Here is a 26,492-nt window from a genome sequence, read left to right on the forward strand (position 1 = left end):
TACCCAGGCAAACAGGGTCTGGAGTGGACCTCACGCAATCTCCAACAGACCTACAGCTGAGGGTCCTGACTGTTAGAAGGAAAACTAACAAACAGAAAGGACACCCACACCAAAACCCCATCAGGACGTCACCATCATCAAAGACCAGAGGCAGATAAAACCACAAAGATGGGGAAAAAGCAGGGCAGAAAAGCTGGAAATTCAAAAAATAAGAGCGCATCGCCTCCTGCAAAGGAACGCATCTCATCGCCAGCAACGGATCAAAGCTGGACGGAGAATGACTTTGACGAGATGAGAGAACAAGGCTCCAGTCCATCAAACTTCTCAGAGCTAAAGAAGGAATTACGTACCCAGCGCAAAGAAACTAAAAATCTTGAAAAAAAGTGGAAGAATTGATAACTAGAATAATTAATGCAGAGAAGGCCATAAACGAATGGACAGAGAAGAAAACCATGACACGAGAAATACGTGACAAATGCACAAGCTTCAGTAACCGACTCCATCAACAGGAAGAAAGAGTATCACCGATTGAGGATTATATGAATGAAATGAAGCGAGAAGAGAAACCAAAAGAAAAAAAGAAGAAAAAGAAATGAACAAAGCCTGCAAGAAGTATGGGATTATGTAAAAAGACCAATCTACGTCTGATTGGGGTGCCTGAAACTGAGGGGGAAAATGGAACCAAGTTGGAAAACACTCTGCAGGATATCATCCAGGAGAACTTCTCCAACCTAGTAGGGCAGGCCAACATTCAAATTCAGGAAATACAGAGAATGCCACAAAGATACTCCTCGAGAAGAGCAACTCCAAGACACATAATTGCCAGATTCACCAAAGTTGAAATGAAGGAAAACATGTTAAGGGCAGACAGAGAGAAAGGTCGAGTTACCCACAAAGGGAAGCCCATCAGACTAACAGCAGATCTCTCGGCAGAAACTCTACAAGCCAGAAGAGAGTGGGGGCCGATATTCAACATTCTTAAAGAAAAGAATTTTCACCCCAGAATTTCATATCCAGCCAAACTAAGTTTCATAAGTGAAGGAGAAATAAAATCCTTTACAGATAAGCAAATGCTTAGAGATTTTGTCACCACCAGGCCTGCCTTACAAGAGACCCAGAAGGAAGCACTAAACATGGAAAGGAACAACCGGTACCAGCCATTGCAAAAACATGCCAAAATGTAAAGACCATCGAGGCTAGGAAGAAACTGCATCAACTAACGAGCAAAATAACCAGTTAATATCATAATGGCAGGATCAAGTTCACACATAACATTATTAACCTTAAATGTAAATGGACTAAATGCTCCAATTCAAAGACACAGACTGGCAAACTGGATAAAGAGTCAAGACCCATCAGTTTGCTGTATTCAGGAGACCCATCTTACATGCAGAGACATACATAGACTCAAAATAAAGGGATGGAGGAAGGACTACCAAGCAAATGGAGAACAAAAAAAAGCAGGGGTTGCAATCTTAGTCTCTGATAAAACAGACTTTAAACCATCAAAGATCAAAAGAGACAAAGAAGGCCATTACATAATGGTAAAGGGATCAATTCAACAGGAAGAGCTAACTATCCTAAATATATATGCACCCAATCCAGGAGCACCCAGATTCATAAAGCAAGTCCTTAAAGACTTACAAAGAGACTTAGACTCCCATACAATAATAATGGGAGACTTCAACACCCCACTGTCAACATTAGACAGATCAACGAGACAGAAAGTTAACAAGGATATCCAGGAATTGAACTCATCTCTGCAGCAAGCAGACCTAATAGACATCTACAGAACTCTCCACCCCAAATCAACAGAATATACATTCTTCTCAGCACCACATCACACTTATTACAAAATTGACCACATAATTGGAAGTAAAGCACTCCTCAGCAAATGTACAAGAACAGAAATTATAACAAACTGTCTCTCAGACCACAGTGCAATCAAACTAGAACTCAGGACTAAGAAACTCAATCAAAACTGCTCAACTACATGGAAACTGAGTAACCTGCTCCTGAATGACTACTGGGTACATAACAAAATGAAGGCAGAAATAAAGATGTTCTTTGAAACTAATGAGAACAAAGATACAACATGCCAGAATCTCTGGGACACATTTAAAGCAGTGTGTAGAGGGAAATTTATAGCACTAAATGCCCACAAGAGAAAGCTGGAAAGATCTAAAATTGGCACTCTAACATCACAATTAAATGAACTAGAGAAGCAAGAACAAACACATTCAAAAGGTAGAAGGCGGCAAGAAATAACTATGATCAGAGCAGAACTGAAGGAGATAGAGACACAAAAAACCCTCCAAAAAATCAATGAATCCAGGAGTTGGTTTTTGAAAAGATCAACAAAATTTATAGACCACTAGCAAGACTAATAAAGAAGAGAGAAGAATCAAATACACGCAATAAAAAATGATAAAAGGGATATCACCACCGACCCCACAGAAATACAAACTACCATCAGAGAATACTATAAACACCTCTACACAAATAAACTAGAAAATCTAGAAGAAATGGATAATTTCCTGGACACTTACACTCTCCCAAGACTAAACCAGGAAGAAGCTGAATTCCTGAATAGACCAATAGCAGGCTCTGAAAGTGAGGCAATAATTAATAGCCTACCAATGAAAAAAAGTCCAGGACCAGATGGATTCACAGCTGAATTCTAGCAGAGGTACAAGGAGGAGCTGGTACCATTCCTTCTGAAACTATTCCAATCAATAGAAAAAGAGGGAATCCTCCCTAACTCATTTTATGAGGCCAGCATCACCCTGATACCAAAGCCTGGCAGAGACACAACAAAAAAAGAGAATTTTAGACCAATATCCCTGATGAACATCGATGCAAAAATCCTCAATAAAATACTGGCAAACCGGATCCAGCAGCACATCAAAAAACTTATCCACCATGATCAAGTGGGCTTCATCCCTGGGATGCAAGGCTGGTTCAACATACGCAAGTCAATAAATGTAATCCAGCATATAAACAGAACCAAAGACAAAAACCACAGGATTATCTCAATAGAGGCAGAAAAGGCCTTTGACAAAATTCAACAGCCCTTCATACTAAAAATGCTCAATAAATTCGGTATTGATGGAACGTATCTCAAAATCATAAGAGCTATTTATGACAAACCCACAGCCTATATCATACTGAATGGGCAAAAACTGGAAAAATTCCCTTTGAAAACTGGCACAAGACAGGGATGTGCCCTCTCTCACCACTCCTATTCAACATAGTGTTGGAAGTTCTGGCTAGGGTAATCAGGCAAGAGAAAGAAATAAAAGGTATTCAGTTAGGAAAGGAAGAAGTCAAATTGTCCCTGTTTGCAGATGACATGATTGTATATTTAGAAAACCCCATTGTCTCAGCCCAAAATCTCCCTAAGCTGATAAGAAACTTCAGCAAAGTCTCAGGATACAAAATAAATGTGCAAAAATCACAAGCATTCTTATACACCAGTAACAGACAAACAGAGAGCCAAATCATGAATGAACTTCCATTCACAAAAGAGAATGAAATACGCTTCAAAGAGAATGAAATACCTAGGAATCCAACTTACAAGGGATGTAAAGGACCTCTTCAAGGAGAACTACAAACCACTGCTCAGTGAAATAAAACAGGACACAAACAAATAGAAGAACATACCATGCTCATGGATAGGAAGAATCAATATCGTGAAAATGGCCATACTGCCCAAGGTAATTTATAGATTCAATGCCATCCCCATCAAGCTACCAATGAGTTTCTTCACAGAATTGGAAAAAACTGCTTTAAAGTTCATATGGAACTAAAAAGAGCCCACATTGCCAAGACAATCCTAAGTCAAAAGAACAAAGCTGGAGGCATCACGCTACCTGACTTCAAACTATGCTACAAGGCTACAGTAACCAAAACAGCATGGTACTGGTACCCAAACAGAGATATAGACCAATGGAACAGAACAGAGTCCTCAGAAATAATACTACACATCTACAGCCATCCGATCTTTGACAAACCTGAGAAAAACAAGAAATGGGGAAAGGATTCCCTATTTAATAAATGGTGCTGGGAAAATTGGCTAGCCATAAGTAGAAAGCTGAAACTGGATGCTTTCCTTACTCCTATACGCAAATTAATTCAAGATGGATTAGAGACTTAAATGTTAGACCTAATACCATAAAAACCCTAGAAGAAAACCTAGGCTCAGGACATAGGCATGGGCAAGGACTTCATGTCTAAAACACCAAAAGCAATGGCAGCAAAAGCCAAAATTGACAAATGGGATCTAATTAAACTAAAGAGCTTCTGCACAGCAAAAGAAACTACCATCAGAGTGAACAGGCAACCTACAGAATGGGAGAACATTTCTGCAATCCACTCATCTGACAAAGGGCTAATATCCAGAACCTATAAAGAACTCAATCAAATTTACAAGAAAAAACAAACAACCCATCAAAAAGTGGGCAAAGGGTATGAACAGACATTTCTCAAAAGAAGACATTCATACAGCCAACAGACACATGAAAAAATGCTCATCATCACTGGCCATCAGAGAAATGCAAATCAAAACCACAATGAGATACCATCTCACACCAGTTAGAATGGCAATCATTAAAAAGTCAGGAAACAACAGGTGCTGGAGAGGATGTGGAGAAATAGGAACACTTTTACACTGTTGGTGGGACTGTAAACTAGTTCAACCATTATGGAAAACAGTATGGCCATTCCTCAAGGATCTAGAACTAGATGTACCATATGACCCAGCCATCCCATTACTGGGTATATACCCAAAGGATTATAAATCATGCTGCTATAAAGACACATGCACACGCATGTTTATTGCGGCACTATTCACAATAGCAAAGACTTGGAATACCCATATGTCCATCAGTGGCAGACTGGATTAAGAAAATGTGACACATATACACCATGGAATACTATGCAGCCATAAAAAAGGATGAGTTTGTGTCCTTTGTAGGACATGGATGCAGCTGGAAACCATCATTCTTAGCAAACTATCACAAGAACAGAAAACCAAACACCGCATGTTCTCACTCATAGGTGGGAACTGAACAATGAGATCACTTGGACTCAGGAAGGGGAACATCATACACCGGGGCCTATCATGGGGAGGGGGGAGGAGGGAGGGATTGCACTGGGAGTTATACCTGATGTAAATGACGAGTTGATGGGTGCTGACGAGTTGATGGGTGCCGCACGCCAACATGGCACAAGTATACATATGTAACAAACCTGCACATTATCCACATGTACCCTAGAACTTAAAGTATTTAAAAAAAAAAAAAGGAGCAATAGAAGCATGATCATCAACGTCAATATCCGGTTACAAAAAAGGGAAATAGATGAAGCAGTTGTCTGCATTTCTTATGCAACCAGTATTCTGAGTGCCTACTGCGTGCTGGAGACAGTTCAAAGGTTAACAACACAGATGGGGGCTCTACCCATGGAGCTTAATAAGCAAATAAATAAGCAGAAATTTAGGGAATGATACACATGATGGGGAAAAAATGGATTGATGTGATATTGATGGTAAAAGGTGGCTGTTTCAAACAGGGTCAAGGCCTATCTGAGGTGTGCTGTTTAAATTCAGATGCAAGTGACAAGGAACCAGCCACAATGAAGACACAGAGGAAGATCTTTCTAGCAGCAGGAAAAGTAACTGAAAAGCCTCTAAGTTGAGAACAAACCTGGAGATTTTGAGAAACAGATGAAAGAAAAAAGCTGGTGCAATTAAGTCTTAATGAACCAGGGAATAAAGGTGGGGGTGAGGATAATGGAGAAGATGGGGGACAAGCAGGCAGAGTCTGTGGACCATGTGAAAAGCCATGTTGATTTAAAGCATAATGGGGCCTGTAATCCAAGCACTTTGGGAGGCTGAGGTGTGTGGATCACTTGAGGTCAGGAGTTCAAGACCAGCCTGGCTAACATGGCGAAACCCTGTCTCTACCAAGAAATACAAAAATTAGCCAGGCATGGTGGTACACACCTGTAATCTCAGCTACTCAGGAGGTTGAGGCAGGAGAATCACTTGAACCTGGGAGGCAGAGGTTACAGTCAGCCGAGATGGCACCACTGCACCCCAGCCTGGGTGACAGAGCGAGACCCTGTCTAACAATAAATAAATAAGAATAAAGTGTGATGGAAAGCTATGACCTTATCTACATTTCTCAAAGATCATTCTGGTTGCTCTCTGGAGCATGGCTTATAAAGGATGAGCACGCATGCAGGAAGACCAGTCAGAAGGCTAGCTATTGCAATAAGTGATGAGAGGCAACAGTGACTTGGGCAGATGGCAGCAGTGAAATGAAGATAAATATAGGAAGGATAAATAATGCTTCCTATATAGAGCAGAGGTTCTAAATAGTAAGAGCAGAGGTTCCCATACTTTCTTGCTTCATGGCGCCCTTGGTGTCTCAGTAATTTTTTTCATAGCACACATAGGTCTAAAGTACCTAGCAGTTTCACTTTTAAGGTACATACTACTTAAGAGTAGTAGTCCATCTATGTCATTAATTTGCTTGAAAATTTAAAATATCCTGTGGTCTCCTGTGAAGGGTGCCCTGTGGCTCCAGGCTGTTTAGGAACCATAGCCTTAGTACTAAGACTTGCAAGAGAAATGGATGCGAGGATTACAGATAAAAGAAGAATCAAAGATTTCTGGCCAAAATCCTGGATTTGAGGCCTGAGCAAGTAGAGGGACAGTAGTGCCACTCACTGAGATGGGTAAGAATGGGGAAAAACACAACCCTGAAAAGTATCATGCCATGTACAAATAAGAAAGTTGAGACTTAGAGTGTCTGTGTAAATTACTCAAGGTAGCACAAGTGGTCAGGAAACAAGAAATTTGATTCCAAGTCTGTCTAATACCAGATAAAATAATAATATAACAAAAAATAAGCTTCTATGACTTAGTCACATTAGAGTAGATTATGATATTGCAGTTAATTCTAACAACATTATCAGATAGGTCTGTCTGATTCTGATTCTGAAGTTAGCTATGACATAACTCCCTGTTAGTTGATAAACAGGGATTGTAAGGGTGGCAAGTAGCAGCCTTGTCCACATAGTCTCAAAAAGAATTCTTTTAATGTAAAATGAAGGTCTTGGGGATAAAAAATGAAACCGAACATTCTATGAATGCCCATAGCTGCTGACATAACAACTAGCTATTCCTAAAACCAGAGCCACTCTATTGATCAGCTTTCTTTTCAACCCAGCCCCGAATGGGACATATATGGGGAAAGTTCTAAGTACAATACTAACTGAATGTTGATTCCTTAGGACAGGTGGCACAACCTCAAAGGCCTAGATGAGGCCAGGTTATATGGAGTAGCAGGGAATGTAGGGAATGGGAGAGGACATACATCATCTCCAACAGGCAATGCCATCCCTGGAAATCTGGACTTTAATGTAAAATTTAACAAATGTAAAAACTCTGGGCCAGGCGCAGTGGTTCACACCTGTAATTCCAGCACTTTGGGAGGCTTAGGCATGTGGATCATGAGGTCAGGAGATCGAGACCATCCTGCCTAACACGGTGAAACCCCGTCTCTACTAAAAATACAAAAAATTAGCCGGGCGTGGTGGCTGCTGCCTGTTGTCCTAGCTACTCGGGAGACTGAGACAGGAGAATCACTTGAACCCAGGAGGCAGAGATTGCAGTGAGCCAAGATCATGCCACTGCCCTCCATCCTGGGCGACAGAGCGAGACTCCATCTCAAACAAACAACAACAACAACAACAACAACAAACTCTGCACTTTCTAAAGAAAGCATGCCTGAGGACTAAATTTGGTCCTTGCAAACAGTCTTAGATAAATGATTACACTTTTGGATAAGCAGCTGAGGGAAGAGACTTAGGGACATTAAAGAAGGATCATTAGAAGAATCCAGGAGTAGGCTGTTAATTCTATGCTGGAAACTAAAGTTGAAATTTCACAGTTAAATCTACTTTATACATCTTCTATATTTTTTGGTACTGCGCGTTTTTTCAAAAATAGAAATAGAAGAACCTTACATGTAGTTCTCTAAAGTTTAATCTGTCCAGGAAGAAATGATCTTATCAAAATAAATGAAGATGTTCTAGCAAGAAACACTGTTCATTTTTCTCCCTGCCATTAATGGCAGGTCATCAGACTATTTGTCTCTGCATGGAGCAGCTTAATAGCATTTGAAATTCTGCAATTCTATCAGCCACAGGAAGCATAATCAGAAACTTGAACAGAACTCACTAACTTAGATCTTCACCTGCCTTCAGAAAGAAGGAACCAGGAAAAAGATATTTGAAGAATACTTACAGAACTCTTCAGTGTTGAAATCCAAATTAAATTTATGGCTGGGACTGGTAGCTCACGCCTGTAATCCCAACACTTAGGAAGGCAGGGGTGGGAAGACAGCTTGAGTCCAGGACTTTGAGACCTGCCTGGGCAACATAGCAAGACACCATTCTCCACAAGAAGGGAAAAATAAATAAATAAAATTATGAAAACCTATCCAATATTATAAATTATTAGACATGTCATTATAGCCTGTCACTAATTCTAAAAGTCAGGACTAACTTGACAACATTTTTGAAAGATCCTCTTCTCAAAGCCTGAATGTTGTGGCTTTTATTTTCCTAAGGTCATGTCTGCAGACTAGCTAAGGAAGACACACAATCAGAGAGTGACTCATTCCCCTTATACATCATGCTATGACTCTGGATGTGAACAGAATAAAACAAAACAGGCAGTAGTAACTAAAATCTAGCTGGTTCTCCCTGGGGAATATTGCAAGGGGGCATTTTTAGTATGTGTATGGTCTTTTGGAGGAAATAGACAAATCTGCAGTTATAATATAATAAATAACTATTCATAGATTTCCACTCAGAGTGCTAAAGAAGGCCAGAAGGGGAACACTTACATTGGCCCCTGGGTTCAGGGAGATGACATGTGACCTAAGTTTGGAAGTCTTTTAAGGTACACTAGCTATTTCAGCTAGGGAGAATGGCATGCATGAAGTCACTGAAGCTTGGATTAGCTTTAATCACTGCCAGAAGTACAGGAGGTTCCAAGGAGCAGGAGGTACATGTACCTTTTTATACTTTATATACTTCATCTTTGTGCCTTATTATAATTCCTGGTTTCCAGATCACTGAGGCCCTGAGAAGTTATGAAGCTTGTAGCTTTACATACCCTTCTTTATATACCCTTGTGTAGGGTAGTGGTTGGACATGAAGCAGTGCAGAGTTGGACAAAAGCCACAAGGAGCTCCGGACTTTGAACTTTGCTGAAAGCTGTGGGACACATTAAATCATTTATGTCAAGATGAGACATAATTGATTTTGTTTCAGAAAGTGTAGAGGCAGAGATAATAAAGGCTCAATTGAGGAAGTTGAGATTTAAGGCAGGAAAATCCTCTGTGCATCCCTCTACAGTGTTGTCCAGTGCCCTGCCCTCACATGCTTGGGCTAGGGTAGGTTCACTTTGATCTTTTTCTCCTTGGGAATTAAGAATTCTGACAATTCCAATCAATCTATTGTGGATGCTTGAACTAGAAGTAACTCCAAAGTTATGGTGGTAGAGATTGACCAGATATAAGCAAAAGAAGAGGATGTTCTCTAAAAGAAAGAAGAAAGGAGGATGCATACACCTTACAGAAATAAGAGCAAGAAACCTTGGGGACACAGAGGTTGAGCAAGTGACTCTCCAGTTTCTGATTTCAACCCTGTGCCAGGCCCAGCTATATTTCCTGCCTTTAGGCCCTATTTCCTTATTGTAAACCAACTCATCTTCTTAAATTTAGGTTTGAGTGGGATTCTGGTGCAAATAATGTGAGCTCTGGCTAAAGCAAGGCCTGACAGAAAATGGAATGAAGATCATAGGAAGGATACAAGAGATATTAGGAATGTAAAATTGAAGGAAATTACAGTTGATTTGATTTGGGTATGTTCACTCCCAAGCTACAGGCTTGGGCACCCAACTGGTCACATGCATCATTGAGAAAAGGATTCTAAGGGGAGGGGAAGAATTAGCAGAGAGTGATAGTGATTCAGTTTTATGCACATTGAGACTGGTGAGAGTGGAATATTCAAAAGTAGAAATGTTCAGCTGTTGAATATATGAGTACATATGGCAGAGGAGTTCTGACCTGCAATATAGATTAGGTCTTCTTTAACATGTCGATGGTCATTGGCCTAATGGGACTGGAATAGGTCTCTGAGTAGAGCTGCAAGCCAAGACCTGGACAACACCACCACTAAGGTTCAAATTGAGTAGGAAAAGCCATGAAAGAGACTTAAGATGAAATGCTGAGGTGAGGGACCATTTTTTCAGAAGAACCATGGCCAAGTGATGAGAGCATGGAGAATGAACTCATAGACAGGAATAAATGTAAATCTGGGAAGAGGAAAATAGACCTTCCTCACATCTTTTGTGGCTGGCACTTTGTTGTCTCATTTCATCTTCAAGCAACCTTTCAAGACAGGTCACAGCATATGCTTTTAAAGATAAGCAAAAGAGATCATAAGTTCCCTGAAAATGGGGTAAGTCATATTCTGTATCTCTGGTCCCTCACAGAGTGCCTGCTACCTGTGTGTAAAGAGTGAATTAAGACCCGGGCATCTCTACAATGTTACAATAGTCTACCCGGAATCAGCCAGGCTGGTGTTACTTTCAAACTCACATATCATATTGGGGACAAGGTTCTACTTTATTGGCACAGAAAGTCTATTTTCTGGGACACAACCCTGGATTTCATGCTATTTCAACTCATTAACAGCATCTCCATTTCTTCTCCTTACCTTTCAGTGAAACATATGAGTCAGAAAAACGAAGGTGAGGAAATATGTTTTCATATTTCTAAAGATGTCCTGAGGCACCCAAAAACCCAAAACCTTAGTTGCTGATACCTTACAAACCATGGAGATGAGTTTCCACTAATAACCACAGAATCTTAAATTCACATCTGATTCAGAAAGTATGACAAAAGGATTAGACAATCTTTTGATGTAAACTACAAGTCATGCCACATGGGGCATATTTAGCTACAGATCCCTGACCTTCTAAGGAAGCTTTATTAGCTCTTGTCATCCTAAGGTCATTGAGGTCTTTTCTCCTTGACATAAATCTAAGATGAAAAGAACACATCTAATACTGAAGTGAAGGGCACTACTATAACATGTACAAGCTAGAAGAAGAACACCATCATGATTCTTTCCTGTATTCTGAAAATAGAGACATGCATAAAGAAGGGTATTATAGCAATTTTGTGTCTCCAGAGGATGCCTCAAATCCTGTATCAACAGGTATAGGGTAAAGAAGGTGGATTAACGGTGGGATGTTTCTGCTTTCCACAAACGCCTGGGATTTTATAAACCGTAGTACACAGGGAGCAGAAGGAAAGTGAACACAGACGTAGTTGCTCCCACGGGCCTGAATCATACGTGTTTTCTCATTTAATCACATTCAGGAGGTTTAATTCCTGATTTCCAAATCACTGAGGACCTGAGAAGTTATGTAGCTTGTGGAGTTTACACAGAAAATAGGTGTGTTGGGTTTGGATTCAAATCCAGATTTAACACCAAAGGTTGTATTAGTATTTGATGTGCCATGTTTCTGCACACAAAACAACTCCATTTAAATAAATTTTTTAAAACACAACAAAAATCATTTGTATCCTCTTCAATCCCTAGGTAGAATTAATCACTCATTTTCCTGTGTTCCTACAGTGTATTAATTTGGCTTTTATTATGCTGCACTGTAATTATCTGTGTGTCTATATCCTTAGCTATAATACAAACTTCTCAGTGAAAAGAATTATAGCTTACAGATCTTTGAATCTACAGCAATGATATAGTAAATATTGGTTGAAGGCATAAATAAATACATTAATGATGTATTCTTCAGATTCCTATAACAGGACAAAAATTATTTGTGAATTATACAAAGAAAAAAGATAATAATATTCAAGAAAATACATTTTCATCATTTGTTAGCATGAATCTCCACTTTTTATTGCTTATTTTCCACATGGTTAGCCAGGGATCATTGACCTTTTTTTTTTTTTTTTTTTTTTTTTTTTTTTTTTTTTTTTTTTTTTTACTAAAAATGGATTTGCCATATCCATGAACAGGTACTAAGAAAGTTCACATCCATATTGTGCTAACTTATTTTTACACATATTTGGAGACAGGATTTTTCAGAGGTGCTTTTCATGCCTTGCCCCATATATTCTAGATCACCCTCTGAATTACCCTGCAGCCATCATGGAAACTCACTATAGAATCTGGCAGTTTCTAGCTCAACTTTGTCTCTCTACTTGTCTACATGACAGCTCTGGCATCATAAGTGATTTCTCAGGAAAACCTGGAGGGAGTGCATTTAACATCCTCAGGGACAACACTCAAGTTGAGGGACTGGGGATTGTGGATAAATACCCCTCGACTAATTCTGAGGACAATCTACACTGTTCCTCGGAGAGTACTCAGCCAGACTGTGCTCCAGTTGCCTACTGACATAGCCTGCTTACCACTGCTCTCTTTACTGCCTCTTCTCCCTTCCCTATCCCACTTTCCTTACTCCCTTTCTCAACCTCTTGATATCGTCCCCAAAATATCATCTGCACCCAAGTCCTTGCCTTAGGGGCAACCTGCTTTTGGGGCAATCTAAACAGAGACAGGTGTGCAATACATACACAGGGAAATGGAAAATGATTAGAAACATTCTGATGGCTCACTACAAAGGCATTCTACTCCAAGCCTCCTCTGATGAGAGTGCTTTGTTTTGTTTGCTAGGATAGTGAGTGACCTACCTGCCATCAAAAAGGGTTTTAGACTCCAGAGGGAGAAAGTACACCCCTTCCCTTATAAACCACGTGCACATGAGTTGAGAAGCCAGTGGAGTTCATAGGGCTTGAGCCTACTCTTACATTATGGAAGCCAAGGAAAGTCTATCATATCAGGTGATAAGTCTGCTACACAATCTTGGGATAAAGAGGCATTATCAGCTGTAACCTAGATTGTCTTTCTTCAAAGACACGATAGGGAAATAAAAATATGGTCTTAACATATAAGAAGCTAGGCCTCTAAGACAATGATCAGCATGCGGTAAGCATTTAATAAATATTCCAAAAATTGTGTTGAACAGAGTACATTTTTCTTTTTAGACCAAAACTATTTTTCTACAGTCTGATAACTTTTCATCCAAGAAAGGCTTCAAGTATTACTATTTCAAATGTTTTAGCTTCCATTCTACTTGAAACTCCATTTGCCCTCATTCAAATGCACATTAAAAGTCCATCTACTTCACTTTATAGGTAATTAGACTGAAAGCAATTAACTGGCATGCCCAGAGTCCCATGGTGGAGACAGACCTTGAATCTAATTTTCCTGATTCCTGGGTTAATATTCTTCCCCTCACATGACACTCATTTTTCAAAAGAGTGAGCCATAAACCCTAACATTTTCCTATTTATTCACTAACTTTCAGCCAATGAACACAAATGAGTACAAATTCACTAATCTGGAAATACTTCAATGAGTAAACATTTTATCTTCCAACAGCTTTTTGGACTAGGGAGGCAGAGAGGGGAAGACTCATTTTAGTGAGATGCTGCTCTAATACATTCATCCTGCCTTGTGGAAGACCTCGAAGAGAGCAAAACCTCATTTCTAGGTCAGATTTACAATCTGAAAGTGTACAAACCCTTATTGTTTTCTTTCTTATTTTCAGCCACCTTTATTCTTCTCTGTATTTATCACCATCTGACCAGGTGTGCTTGTGCTATGTTTCCTGATCGCATGTTTTTTTTTTTTTTTTTTTTTTTTTTTTTTTTAATACCAGGAGTGCTTGTTGAGGATAGAATATGAGAATGGAACAGATCCAGAAATACTGCACTTAGAAAATTAAATTAATTAAATATGATTAACAAGTATAAATGCCTCATTCAACCATCAGCCTAGCTTGTCCAGGAACTCTAGATCAGGATATAAATCAAAGGACTTAGCTAGGTACCAGAAAACTTAAGAATTTGATAAGGTTAATGGTTCTTGAGATGGCTGTGATTTTTTCTTTTTTAGCACACAAACAGCCATTTTAGGTTTTGGTTTTTTTAAATACATAACTTGTAACATTTTATTTATTCATTTTATTTTTCTATAAGTTATTGGGGTACAGGTGGTATTTGGCTACATGAGTAACTTCTTTAGTGGTGATTTGTGAGATTTTGGTGCACCCACCACCCAAGCAGTATACACTGCACCATATTTGTAGTCTTTTATCCCTTGCCCCCTCCCACTCTTCCCCCTCAAGTCCCCAAAGTCCACTGTATCATTCTTATACCTTTGCGTCCTCATAGCTTAGCTCCCCCATATCAGTGAGAACATATGATGTTTGGTTTTCCATTGCTGAGTTACATCACTTAGAATAATAGTCTCCAATCTCATCCAGGTCAGTGCAAATGCTGTTAATTCATTCCTTTTTATGGCTGCATTGTATTCCATCACACATATATATATCAGTTTCTTTATCCACTTGTTGATTGATGGGCATTTGGGTTGGTTTCATGATTTTGCAATTGTGAATTGTGCTGCTATAAACATGCGTGTGCAAGTATCTTTTTCAAATAATGACTTCTTTTCCTCTGGGTAGATACCCAATAGTGGGATTGCTGGATCAAATGGTAGTTCTACTTTTAGTTCTTTAAGGAATCTCCACACTGTTTTCCATAGTGGCTGTACTAGTTTACATTCCCACCAGCAGTGTAGAAGTGTTCCCTGTTCACCGCACCCACGCTAACATCTACTGTTTTTTGATTTTTTGGTTATGGCCATTCCTGCAGGAGTAAGGTGGTATTGCATTGTGGTTTTGATTTGCATTTCCCTGATCATTAGTGATGTTAAGCATTTTTTCATATGTTTGTTGGCCATTTGTATATCTTCTTTTGAGAATTGTCTATTCATGTCCTGAGACTACTTTTTGATGGTCCTGTTTGTGTTTTTCTTACTGATTTGTTTGAGTTCATTGTAGATTCTGGATATGAGTCCTTGGTCAGATGTACAGATTGTGAAGATTTTCTCCCATTCTGTGGGAGGTCCCAACAATTTATCTTTGTTTTTATTGCATTTGCTTTTGTGTTCTTGGTCATGAAATCCTTGCCTAAATCAATGTCTAGAACGGTTTTTCCAATGTTGTCTTCTAGAATTTTTATAGTTTCGGGTCTTAGGTTTAAGTCCTTAATCCATCTTTTTTTTTTTTTTTTTTTTTTTTTTTTTTTTTTTTGAGACGGAGTCTTGCTATGTCGCCCAGGCTGGAGTGCAGTGGCTGGATCTCAGCTCACTGCAAGCTCCGCCTCCCGGGTTCACGCCATTCTCCTGCCTCAGCCTCCCGAGTAGCTGGGACTACAGGCGTCCGCCACATCGCCCGGCTAGTTTTTTGTATTTTTTAGTAGAGACGGGGTTTCACCGTGTTAGCCAGGATGGTCTCGATCTCCTGACCTCGTGATCCACCCGTCTCGGCCTCCCAAAGTGCTAGGATTACAGGCTTGAGCCACCGCGCCCGGCCCCTTAATCCATCTTGAGTTGATTTTTATATAAGGTTAGAGATGAGGATGCAATTTCATTCTCCTACATGTGGCTAGCCAATTATCCCAGCACCATTTGTTGAAAAAGGTGTCATTTCTCCACTTTATGTTTTTGTTTGCATTGTCGAAGATCAGTTGGCCTTAAGGATTTGGGTTTATTTCTGAGTTCTCTATTCTGTTCCATTGGTCTATGTTCCTATTTTTATACCAGTACCATACTGTCTTGGTGACTATGGCCTTACAGTATAGTTTGAAATCAGGTAGTGTGATGCCTCCAGATTTGTTCTTTTTGCTTAGTCTTGCTTTGGCTATGTGGGCTCTTTTTTGGTTCCATATGAAGTTTAGTATTGTTTTATCTAATTCTGTGAAGAATGATGGTGGTAGTCTGACAGTGACTTTATTAAATCTGTAGATTGCTTTTGGCAGTATGGTCATGTTCACAATATTGATTCTACCCATCCATGAGCATGGGATGTGTTTCCATTTGTTTGTGTCATTATGACATCTTTCAGCAGTGTTTTGTAGTTTTCCTGTAGAGGTCTTTCACCTCCTTTGTTAGGTATATTTCTAAGTATTTTATATTTTTTTGCAGCTATTGTAAAAAGGATTGAGTTCTTTATTTGATTCTCTGCTTGGCTGCTGTTGGTGTATAGAAGAGCTACTGATTTCTGTATATTAACATTGTATCACGAAACTTTGCTGAATTATTTATCAGTTCTCAGAGCTTTCTAGAGGAACATTATTCCTCTGGTTATTCTAGTTAGCAATTAATTCCTCTAACCTTTTATCAAGGTTCTTAGCTTCCTTGCATTGGATGAGAACATGCTCCTTTAGCTCGGAGGAGTTTGTTACTACCCACCTTCTGAAGCCTCCTTCTGTTAATTCATCAAAGACATTCTCTGTCCAGTTTTGTTCCCTTGCTGGTGAGGAGTTGTGATCCTTTGGAGGAGATGAGGCATTTTGGTTTTTGATTTTCAGCCTTTTTGTGCTGTTTTTTCCTCATCTTCATGGATTTATCTACCTCTTGATGTTGGTGACCTTCAGTTGGGGATTCTGTGTGGATGTCCTTTTTGTTGATGTTGATGCTATTCCTTTCTGTTTGTTAGTTTTCCTTCTAACAGTCAGGCCCCTCTGCTGCAGGTCTGCTGGAGTTTGCTGGAGGTACACTCCAGACCCTGTTTGCCTGTATCACCAGCAGAGGCTGTAGAACAGCAAAGACTGTTGCCTGTTCCTTCCTCTGGAATCTTCGTCCCAGAGGGGCACCCTCCAGACGCCCTTGGAGCTCTCCTGTATGACGTGTCTGTCGATCCCTGCTGGGAGATGTCTCCGAGTCAGGAGGCACGGGGGTCAGGGACCCACTTGAAGAGGCAGTCTGTCCCTTAACTGAGCTCAAGAGCTGTGCTGGGAGATTTGTTGCTCTCTTCAGAGCTGGCAGGCAGGAACATTTAAGTCTGCTGAAGCTGCACCCACAGCCACCCCTTCCCATCTGTCCCAGGAAGATGGGAATTTGATCTATAAGGCCCTGACTGGGGTTGCTGCCTTTCTTTCAGAGATGCCCTGACCAGAAAGAAGGAATCTAGAGAGGCAAGCTGGCTACAATTGCTTTGCTGAGCTGTGGTGGGATCTGCCCAGTTGGAACTTCCCTGTGGCTTTGTTTACACTGTGAGGGGAAAACAGCCTACTCAAGCCTCAGTAATGGTGGACGTCCTTCCCCACACCAAGCTCGAGCATCCCAGGTCGACTTCAGACTGCTGTGCTGGCAGCAAGAATTTCAAGCCAGTGGATCTTAGCTTGCTGGGCTCTGTTGGGTGGGATTTGCCAAGCTAGACCACTTAGCTCCCTGGCAGGGAAGCCATGAGGGACTGTGGTGCCATGAGGGACAGTGCATTCTGGCCCAATACTATGCTTTTCCCATGGTCTTCACAACCCACAGACCAGGAGATTCCCTTGGGTGCCTACACCACCAGGGCCCTGGGTTTCAAGCACAAAACGGGTGGCTGTTTGGGCTAACTAGCTGCAGGAGTTTTTTTTCATACCCCAGTGGCACCTGGAACACCACCAAGATAGACTTTTTGATGTAGGCATTTAGGGCTATGAACCTTCCTCTTAGCATCACCTTTGCTGTATCTCAGAGGTTTTGATAGCTTGTGTCATTAGCATTCAGTTCAAAGAATTTTTAAATTTTCATCTTGATTTTATTTTTGACCCAATGCTCATTCAGGAGCTGATTATTTAATTTCCATGTATTTGCATGGTTTTGAAAGTTCCTTTTGGAGTTGATTTCCAGTTTTATTCCACTGTGATTTGAAAGAGTGCTTAATATAATCTCAATTTTCTTAAACTTATTGAGGTTCATTTTATGGCCATCATATGCTCTGTCTTGGAGAAAGTTCCATGCACTGTTGAATAGAACGTGTATTCTGCACTTGTTGGATGAAATGTTCTGTATATATCTGTCAAGTCCATTTGTTCCAAGGTATAGTTTAAATCCACTGTTTCTTTGTTGACTTTTTGTCTTGATGACCTGTCTAGTGCTGTCAGTGGAGTACTGAAGTCTCCCACTATTACTGTGTTGCTGTCTATCTCATTTCTTAGGTCTATTAGTAATTGTTTTATAAATTGGGAGCTCTAGTGTTAGGTGCACATGTTTAGGATTGTGATATTTTACTGTTGAACAAGGCCTTTTACCATTATATACTATCTCTGTCTCTTTTAACTACTATTGTTTTAAAGTTTCTTTTGTCTGATATAAGAATAGCTACTCCTGCTTGTTTTGGTGTCCATTTGCATGAAATGCCTTTTTTTTTTTTTTTTTTGAGACGGAGTCTCGCTCTGTTGCCCAGGCTGTGAAATGCCTTTTTCTACCCCTTTAAGTTTATGTGAGTCCTTATGTGTTAGGTGAGTCTCCTGAAAGTGGCAGATAGTTGGTTTGTGAGTTCTCATCCATTCTGCAGTTCTGTATCTTTCAAGTGGAGCATTTAGGCCATTTACACTCAATGTTTGTATTGAAATGTGAGGTACTATTGCTTTCACCATGTTCTTTCTTGCCTGGGTACTTTGGTTTTTGTTTTCTGTTGTTTCTTTTTAAAGTGTATTTTTGTTTTATAGATGCTGTGTGATTTTTGCTTTAGAGTCTCTGTTTTGAGGTGTTTCCAGGATTTGTTTCAAGATTTAGAGCTTCTTTTAGCAGTTCTCATAGTGGTGGTTTGGTAATGGCAAATTCTCTCAGCATCTGTTTGTCTGAAAATGACTGTATCTTTCCTTCATATATGATGCTTAGTTTCTCCAGAAACAAAATTCTTGGCTGATAATTGTTTTTTTTTTTTTTTTTTTTTTTTTTTTTTTTTTTTGAGGAGGCTGAAGATAGGTCCTTAATCCTTTCTAGCTGGTAGGGTTTCTGCTGAGAAATCTGCTGTTAATCTGATAGGTTTTCTTTTATAGGTTACCTGGTGCTTGTGTCTCACAGCTCTTAAGATTCTTTCCTTCATCTTAACTTTGGGTAACCTGATGATATTGTGCCTAGGTGAAGATCTTTTTGTGATAAATTTCCCAGGTGTTCTTTGTGCCTCTTGTATTTGGATGTCTAGGTCTCTAGTAAGGCTGGGGAAGTTTTCCTCGATTATTCCCCCAAATATGTTTTCCAGGCTTTTAGAATTCTCTTCTCAGGTACACCGATTATTCTTAGGTTTGGTTGTTTAACATAATCCCAGACTTCTTGTAGGCTTTGTTCATGTTCTTATTTTTTTTTCTTTGTCTTTGTTGGATTGGGTTAATTCAAAGACTGTGTCATTGAGCTCTGACTTTCTTTCTTCTACTTGTTCAATTGTTTCTGACACTTTCCAGAGTATTTTGCATTTCTAAAAGTGTGTCCAAAGTTTCCTGAATTTTTTATTGTTTTTCTTTAAGCTATCTATTCCCATGAATATTTCTCCCCTCACTTCTTGTATCATTTTTTGGATTTCCTTGCATTGGGCTTCACTCTTCTCTGGTCCCTCCCTGATTAGCTTAATAACTAACCACCTGAATTGTTTTTCAGGTAAATCAGGGATTTCTTCTTGGTTTGGATTCATTGCTGGTGAATTAGCATGATTTTTTGGGGGGTGTTGAAGAGCCTTGTTTGGTCATATTGCCAGGGTTGGATTTCTGGTTCCTTCTCATTTGGGTAGGATCTGTCAAAGGGAAGGTCTAGGGCTGAAGGCTCACAGGGTGCTCCCTTGATGTAGTATTCTCCCCCTTTTCCTATGGATGTGGCTTCCTATGAGCTGAACTACAGTGTTTGTTGTCTCTCTTCTGGGTCTAGCCACGCAGTAAGTCTACTCGGCTCCAGGCTGGTATTGCGAGTTGTCTGCACAGAGTCCTGTGATGTGAACCATCTATAGGTCTCTCAGCTGTGGATACCAGCACCTGTTCCGGTGGAGATTGTGGGGAGCGGGGTGCGATGGACCCCATGAGGGTTCTTAATTTTGGTGGTTTAATGCTCAATTTTCATGCTGGTTGCCCTCCTGTCATTAGGTGGAACTCTCCAGAAAGCATCAGCTGCAGTACTATGGAGAGGGACTGGCGGTGGGCAGAGCCCTAGAACCCGCGAGATTATATGTCCTTTGTCTTCCACTACCAGGGTGGATAGGAAAGGACCATCTGGTAGGGGTGGGACTAGGCGTGTCTGAGCTCAAACTCTCCTTGGGCTGGTCTTGCTATGGCTGCTGTGGGGGTTGAGGGTGAGATTCCCAGGTCACTGGAGTTGTGTACCTAGGAGGATTGTGACTCCCTCTGCTGAGTCATGCAGATTGTCAGGGAAGTGGGGGAAAGCTGGAAGTCACAGGCCTCATCCAACTCTCATGCAAACTGAAGAGCTGGTCTCACTCCCACCATGTCCCAGCAACAGCCCCAAGTCTGTGTCCAGGCAGAGGGTGAGATGGGCTTGAAAATTTGTCTGAGGCTATCTGCCCTCCCATTTGCGAAAGAAAAGGGCTTTAGTTCTTCCCCCACCTGTGAAGTCTGCACGCCGCATTTGCATCCTCCTTTCTGGCCAGGAGGCTTCTTGCCCCATTCAAATTGTTACCAAGTGCAGCTACAGAATTTCTTCTCCCTGTGGAGTTTTATCCCCTGCTCCTCTGGTCACCCTCCTGATGGAACGCTGTGGTGCCAGGCAGGAATGGGCTGCTTGGGATCCAGCAAGCTACCAGGGTCTTTCTGCCACTTCCTTTATCCCCATATTTCACTTGGCTCTCTAACTTGACTCAGCTCCAGGGAAAGTCGGAAACTTCTCCCACAAGAGACCTTCAGCTTCTCCAGTGGGGGTGTGTGTTCTCATTTTAGGTTTTAATCCTTGGACGGTATTGAATTTCACAAACTTTGATTACTTACTGTGTACCTTAACCCCAAACAAGCTTTAAATAGTCAGTTCTGAATATTTAATTCCAGGTGCTCTACAATTAAAGGGTGGCCCGTGTGATCTGGCATCAGAAAATTGGGCTGCACCTGTAGTTCTAAAACTTATTAGTTGTGTGATGGTGGAAAAGTCACTTAATTCATTAAGTCTTAACTTCCTTGGCTAGAGAACCAACAGAAGAGCGGCCCTGCTTACTTGACAGGATGTTTATAAAGATCAAGAGAGATACTGTCTATAAAAATATTTTAGAGTGTTAAATATGTAAAGCAGTAAAAAATGTTTATTATTGTCATGACCATAACAAATACACCACTTGAGGGGCTCAAAGCAGTTTTGTCCTACTTTTCACCTTTTCTGTTAGTGTTTATTGAGTTAACACATATTAGAGTAGCACCTGGGATTTGATGTTCAATAAATGACTACTATTAACATTATCATTACCAGGGCATATATTCTGAAGGCTTCCACTATCTCTTGTAAGTAAAGTGAAAGAAGTAATCTCCTGGAGGTTAAAGTAAATCTATTCTGAAAGCAAGAATAATCTGCCCATATACAATGGGATTACTTACTCTCCACTCTTACTCTGAGTTATTAGAAGACAGAGAGTAAGAAGAGAAAATAAAGCTAGCAATATTACTCTGCAAGGAGATTCGCTAAAAAGTAAAAGACCATATGTCCCAGAGAAGATTCTCCCACAATTCTCTTTATCCGAAGCAAACTCAAAAGCTTAAACTCTGGATTTTCTTTTCCACTTTACTACTGTTTTTCTGTGTAACCTTAAAGAGAGTCATTTAAGCGCTTGGTCTTCTTAGGTGAAAATCTGATACCTTTCATTCATCCAAGACAGACTGATTATCTCCTTATCAGAATATGCCCAAATATAGTTTATTATAAGTTCCTCAAAAAAGAAAGACATTATCAAACCCACATAGAACTTGGTGCTTTCTTTCTCACTACCTACACCTCCCTCCTCCAAATGTGAACACATGTATTTTGGTTGTCATAATGATAATGTGGGAAGGGTCTACTTATTAATAGTCATCAAATAAATATTTCTTCGATTGAACATGGAACATCTTTGATATTATAACTAGAGTTTAGAATAGATCACAGTGATAATTTTTTTTTTTTTTTTTTTTTTTTTTTTGAGACGGAGTCTCGCTCTGTCGCCCAGACTGGAGTGCAGTGGCGCAATCTCGGCCCACTGCAAGCTCCACCTCCTGTGTTCACGCCATTCTTCTGCCTCAGCCTCCCGAATAGCTGGGACTGCAGGCACCTGCCACCACACCTGGCTAATTTTTTGTATTTTTAGTAGAGACAGGGTTTCACTGCATTAGTCAGGATGGTCTTGATCTCCTGCCCTCATGATCCGCCCGCCTCGGCCTCCCAAAGTCCTGGGATTACAGACATGAGCCACTACACCCGGCCGAGAATTTCTTGAATTTACTTTAACCATCATGATCTTCATCTGTCACTCCTCTTCTTTATTTTGACACATGCAGAAATTTTTTATTGGCCTATGAGATACAGTGCAATGATACTAACACTCTTATATTAGGAAAGTTAGTACTCCATTTTCTCTATTCTTTCTCTCCTGTGAAGAAAGGAAGATAATAAATTCAGTTGCATGTTGAAATTATTAAGTGATGAGAGTCATATTATTAAAAAAATTGCCTTATCTAAAAGTGAAATGTAATGTCTGAAATATGTAATGTTTTTAAGAACTTACACGTCCTCCATTCGGTAGGGTGGAGGATGAGAATGTATGGGTTGGGATATAAAGAAACATAAGCTATCATACAAATAAAAGATCTATATCTATATCTATGATATACTATCTATAGATAAATATGGTAAAGGAAAAGAAGATTAAGTATTTCAAGAAGAAAATCTATTTTGTCAACTGTGACAGAATAGTAAATAGGTCAAGGGAATAGCAATAAAGGATTCTTTGAGGGAGAAGAGAAAAAACTAAACATGGTAAGGTTAAACAACACAGCTGTGAGGATGATTTATCTTTTAATATAATATTTAATATTATCTTTCCATATAATCTTTCTATAAACTCACCTTGGTGAGAAATAGAATTCAAAATACCTCATATTTCAGTTCACTCAGATTTTGAGGTGAAAGACAGAACTTTCAAAAACATGTTTCAACTTCTATACATTATTAGGGTTGAATTAAAATAAATAAAAGCATTGCCTGCTTTATTTCTCACTTAAAAGGGAAGAAGCTGGAAAAAAAGTAAAGTTTTATATACATAAATATATGTGTTATATGTAATAAAATATCCATAGGAAAGATATTCTGAATTAACAAAGTAACACAAAATAAAAGAAGGCATAATTAAAATTTCTACTAATAATACAAAAAGTAAATTATTAGACTCTAATAGATTATTTTAAATCAGAAACAAAGTTTATGATAGTTTTTACTTAATCTTGAGAATAATGGAAAAAGATACACACATATACACATACAAATAAAGACCAGAGAGCAGGAGAAAACACATTATATAAGAGTCCCAGATTAGTTGATTTTTATGCAGACAGTAAACAGTAGTACAGTATATCATAATGACATTGACTTACACTAAATTTTATAGGCTTATAATATGAATGTCTGAAATTATGTACTGTGAATAAACAACAGTTACTCAGCATAGGTATTGTATTATTTCAATGTCTAATCCTCTAACCTCTAGACATGAACATCATATTAATTTATGCAGGAAGTTGATTAGCTGTTTTACATCATGTAGACACAGTCTAAGTTCAGCCATCATTTACTTTATTTTATTCTTCCTATTTTCCAGGATTGAAAATCAAATGCAAACAAAAGCTCTATGACAACACTGCCTATATCATGTGCAGTTTATGATAAGCAAAGTGCATCTATCATATATATTAAAGGATATCAGGATCCTTTATCACTTGATCTTCATGAAAAAAGTGAGGCTTTGGAGAAATGAATGTTTTATTAAAATTTGACAACGTCAATCAGCTCAATTTACACCAGTTACTGCTAATGGATTATGACAGTCATTTCAAACTAGGAATACATTAGCCCCAGTCACTACCCATAAACTAGAGTTGGCTCTGTTTTTGGTACCCATTTGAAGTGAAAACAAAAAAAAGTACAAGAAAAATCCTTCACTTTCTATGCTTTTATACTTGTCAACTTTAAATGCTTAGAAAAAAAAGCATAACAAACAAAACATATTTTCGGAAACAGAACACATATTAGGTTGGTCAGCTAACGAATTCACATAGGATTCTTAATGCATCCGATTATTTGATGCTTGGTTCTAGCCTAGCTGCAATTCTCTACTTCCACCAGACTGCAGAAGGTGGACACATCTCAGAACAAGTCATGATGTACCAAATTCAGAGAACAAACAAGCAAAATGTGCCTGGCACTAGACCAACAGATGAGCCTTAAGAGAGTTGGCAAAGGTGAGAAAAAATTAAAGTTAATGTCAGAGAGAAGGAGGACAGGACAAAATATTGAAAATGTAGTCTCGAAAGTTAACATCTAACAGGCATTATGATTAAAGTCAAATCCACAAAGTGTGTGAATGTATAGAAAATGGAGTTTCTTAACAAATCTTGATTTAATCTACTGGTTCATTGGGTCCTAATCCTTATTTTTTAAAAATATTTTAATCAATCCACTCTTCTCAAACTGTCACTAAATAATTCATCATATTTCAAGTAATTAAAAAAATCAAGAGTCTCAAATACAAATGGTTTACCAGAGAAAATTTAATTTTATATAATTTGTATTTTCTTAATGAAAAACTTCAATCAATAGGAAGGGGGTGGGGAAGACTTCTAAGATGTGGCAGATTTTAATCTAACAATATGTGCCCTGGGAAAGCACATAACCTTCTCTAAACTGCATTTTATTATTTAGGATCTTAAAAGTCTACTCTGTGGAGAATTCAGAGTCCTGTCTGGCCCTTATCATAATTTGAAATCTTATATTTAACTGTGAGCTTATTTAATGTGTGTTTCCTCTGCCAGCCTGTACATCCATGAGGACAAGACCCAGGTCTACTTTAGTTACTGCTGTAGGTCTAGGGCAATAGAGGGCCTCAAAAATGGGTTTAATAATGAATGAGGGAAACCTAGTAGAGCCCCTAATATTTAGTCCTTCCCACCCCCAGCAAACATACAGCTTTGGGAATTACTCTTACAATTAGAGAACAGGGAACTTTTCTGTATTCCCCACTATCCTTCCCACTCAATTTCCCCTCTACCGTACTCTGGTTATAATCAACATACTTCTACTAATGTGCTTATCACATTGCACTGTAGTAGACTGCACCAAAAAGAAACTAATTAGTTATCTGTGTGCCTATAATCTCTGGCAATGCCAGGTGATTTCCTTCTATTTTACTTTCCAACCACCATCAGGAAATGGTTTATAAAAAATGACATATTTAAGCTCAGAATACAAGGAGGTATTGGATGTCATAAAAGAGACATTTTATGGAATCAAATAAAGCCAATAATATAACAAACAAAATAAATCACCTTTTTCTAGTTACAAATTACTGGAATTAAAAAATTGTAAAGTTAGTATCTCCCAAAAGGAGAATCCATACATTTAAATCAGAATAAATCACTGAGTATAGTATTTACATGAAATACTTTTTACTATTTCATGTAAAATAATCCTTTCACAATCTTTTCAGTAAAAAGCCAGAAAGAAATACATACATGATGGTGTTAATGCCTGAGAGTTGCTGGAACATTTGTAGTCCACAACCCACAATTAAGGCTCGGCGAGTTGGGGGATAACTCAGCATTCTGCAGATCACAGGTCCAGCTTTTTCAAGAAAGAAAGAAAAAAATATATATATCTATTATTTTTAGCTCTCATAGTAATTATTCCCAATAGGACAAAATTTCCCAAATCTTCATGAAATCAACATGACTGGCATTTTAAATCAAAACAACTCCATTTTTACAGAAATCTGGGTACGATATTTTATTTTGCAAACAGATAGTTTTTTTTTTTTTTTTTTTTTTAGTTTGAACTGTAAAAGCGACAAGAGAATTTAAGTTTAAGCAAGTTATGGGTACTAGAAAACCTATATAACTAAAACTGTCAAATTAGTCTTCCTTAAAGCCCTACAAGCTCTAGTGATTAACCACTTTCTTTGTTCTTCAACTTTCTTGTCAATTAAGTATTATTTAAAATCCATCCATGTGGGACTACTTAAAAGTCACTGGCAAAATTGCTTTAATCAACCGTAAGAAAAGCATTCATTAAAAACTATTCAACAAAGAACAAAATTCATGTTATGTTAATAAAGTTACAGAATTTGGGCATGATGTCAGTCTTGGTTACAGCTACAATGGAGATTAATAAAAGTTACCAAAAAGTTAATAAAAGAAAAACAATACCTATTATCTATAGGGGGGTGTGTGTGTGTGTGTGTGTGTGTGTGTGTGTGTGTGTATTTCTAAATTTTGAATAGTCCCCTAAGAGGCAATCAATGATTATTTTAAAAT

The 26,492-nt window shown here is 39.0% G+C and overlaps 1 protein-coding gene across 1 annotated transcript in view; it reads right to left on the reverse strand.

Annotated features, from left to right (window-relative positions):
• Positions 1–26,492, reverse strand: part of SLC2A13 (solute carrier family 2 member 13) — a 367,441-nt gene that overhangs the window by 172,997 nt on the left and 167,952 nt on the right. Inside the window, exon 4 of the mRNA XM_050750134.1 lies at positions 25,695–25,803. Coding sequence (XP_050606091.1) covers positions 25,695–25,803 — 109 coding nt within the window. The remainder of the gene's footprint in view (positions 1–25,694; positions 25,804–26,492) is intronic.

This window comes from Macaca thibetana, chromosome 11, assembly GCF_024542745.1.
Source record: "Macaca thibetana thibetana isolate TM-01 chromosome 11, ASM2454274v1, whole genome shotgun sequence".
Classification (NCBI taxonomy): Eukaryota; Metazoa; Chordata; class Mammalia; order Primates; family Cercopithecidae; genus Macaca; species Macaca thibetana.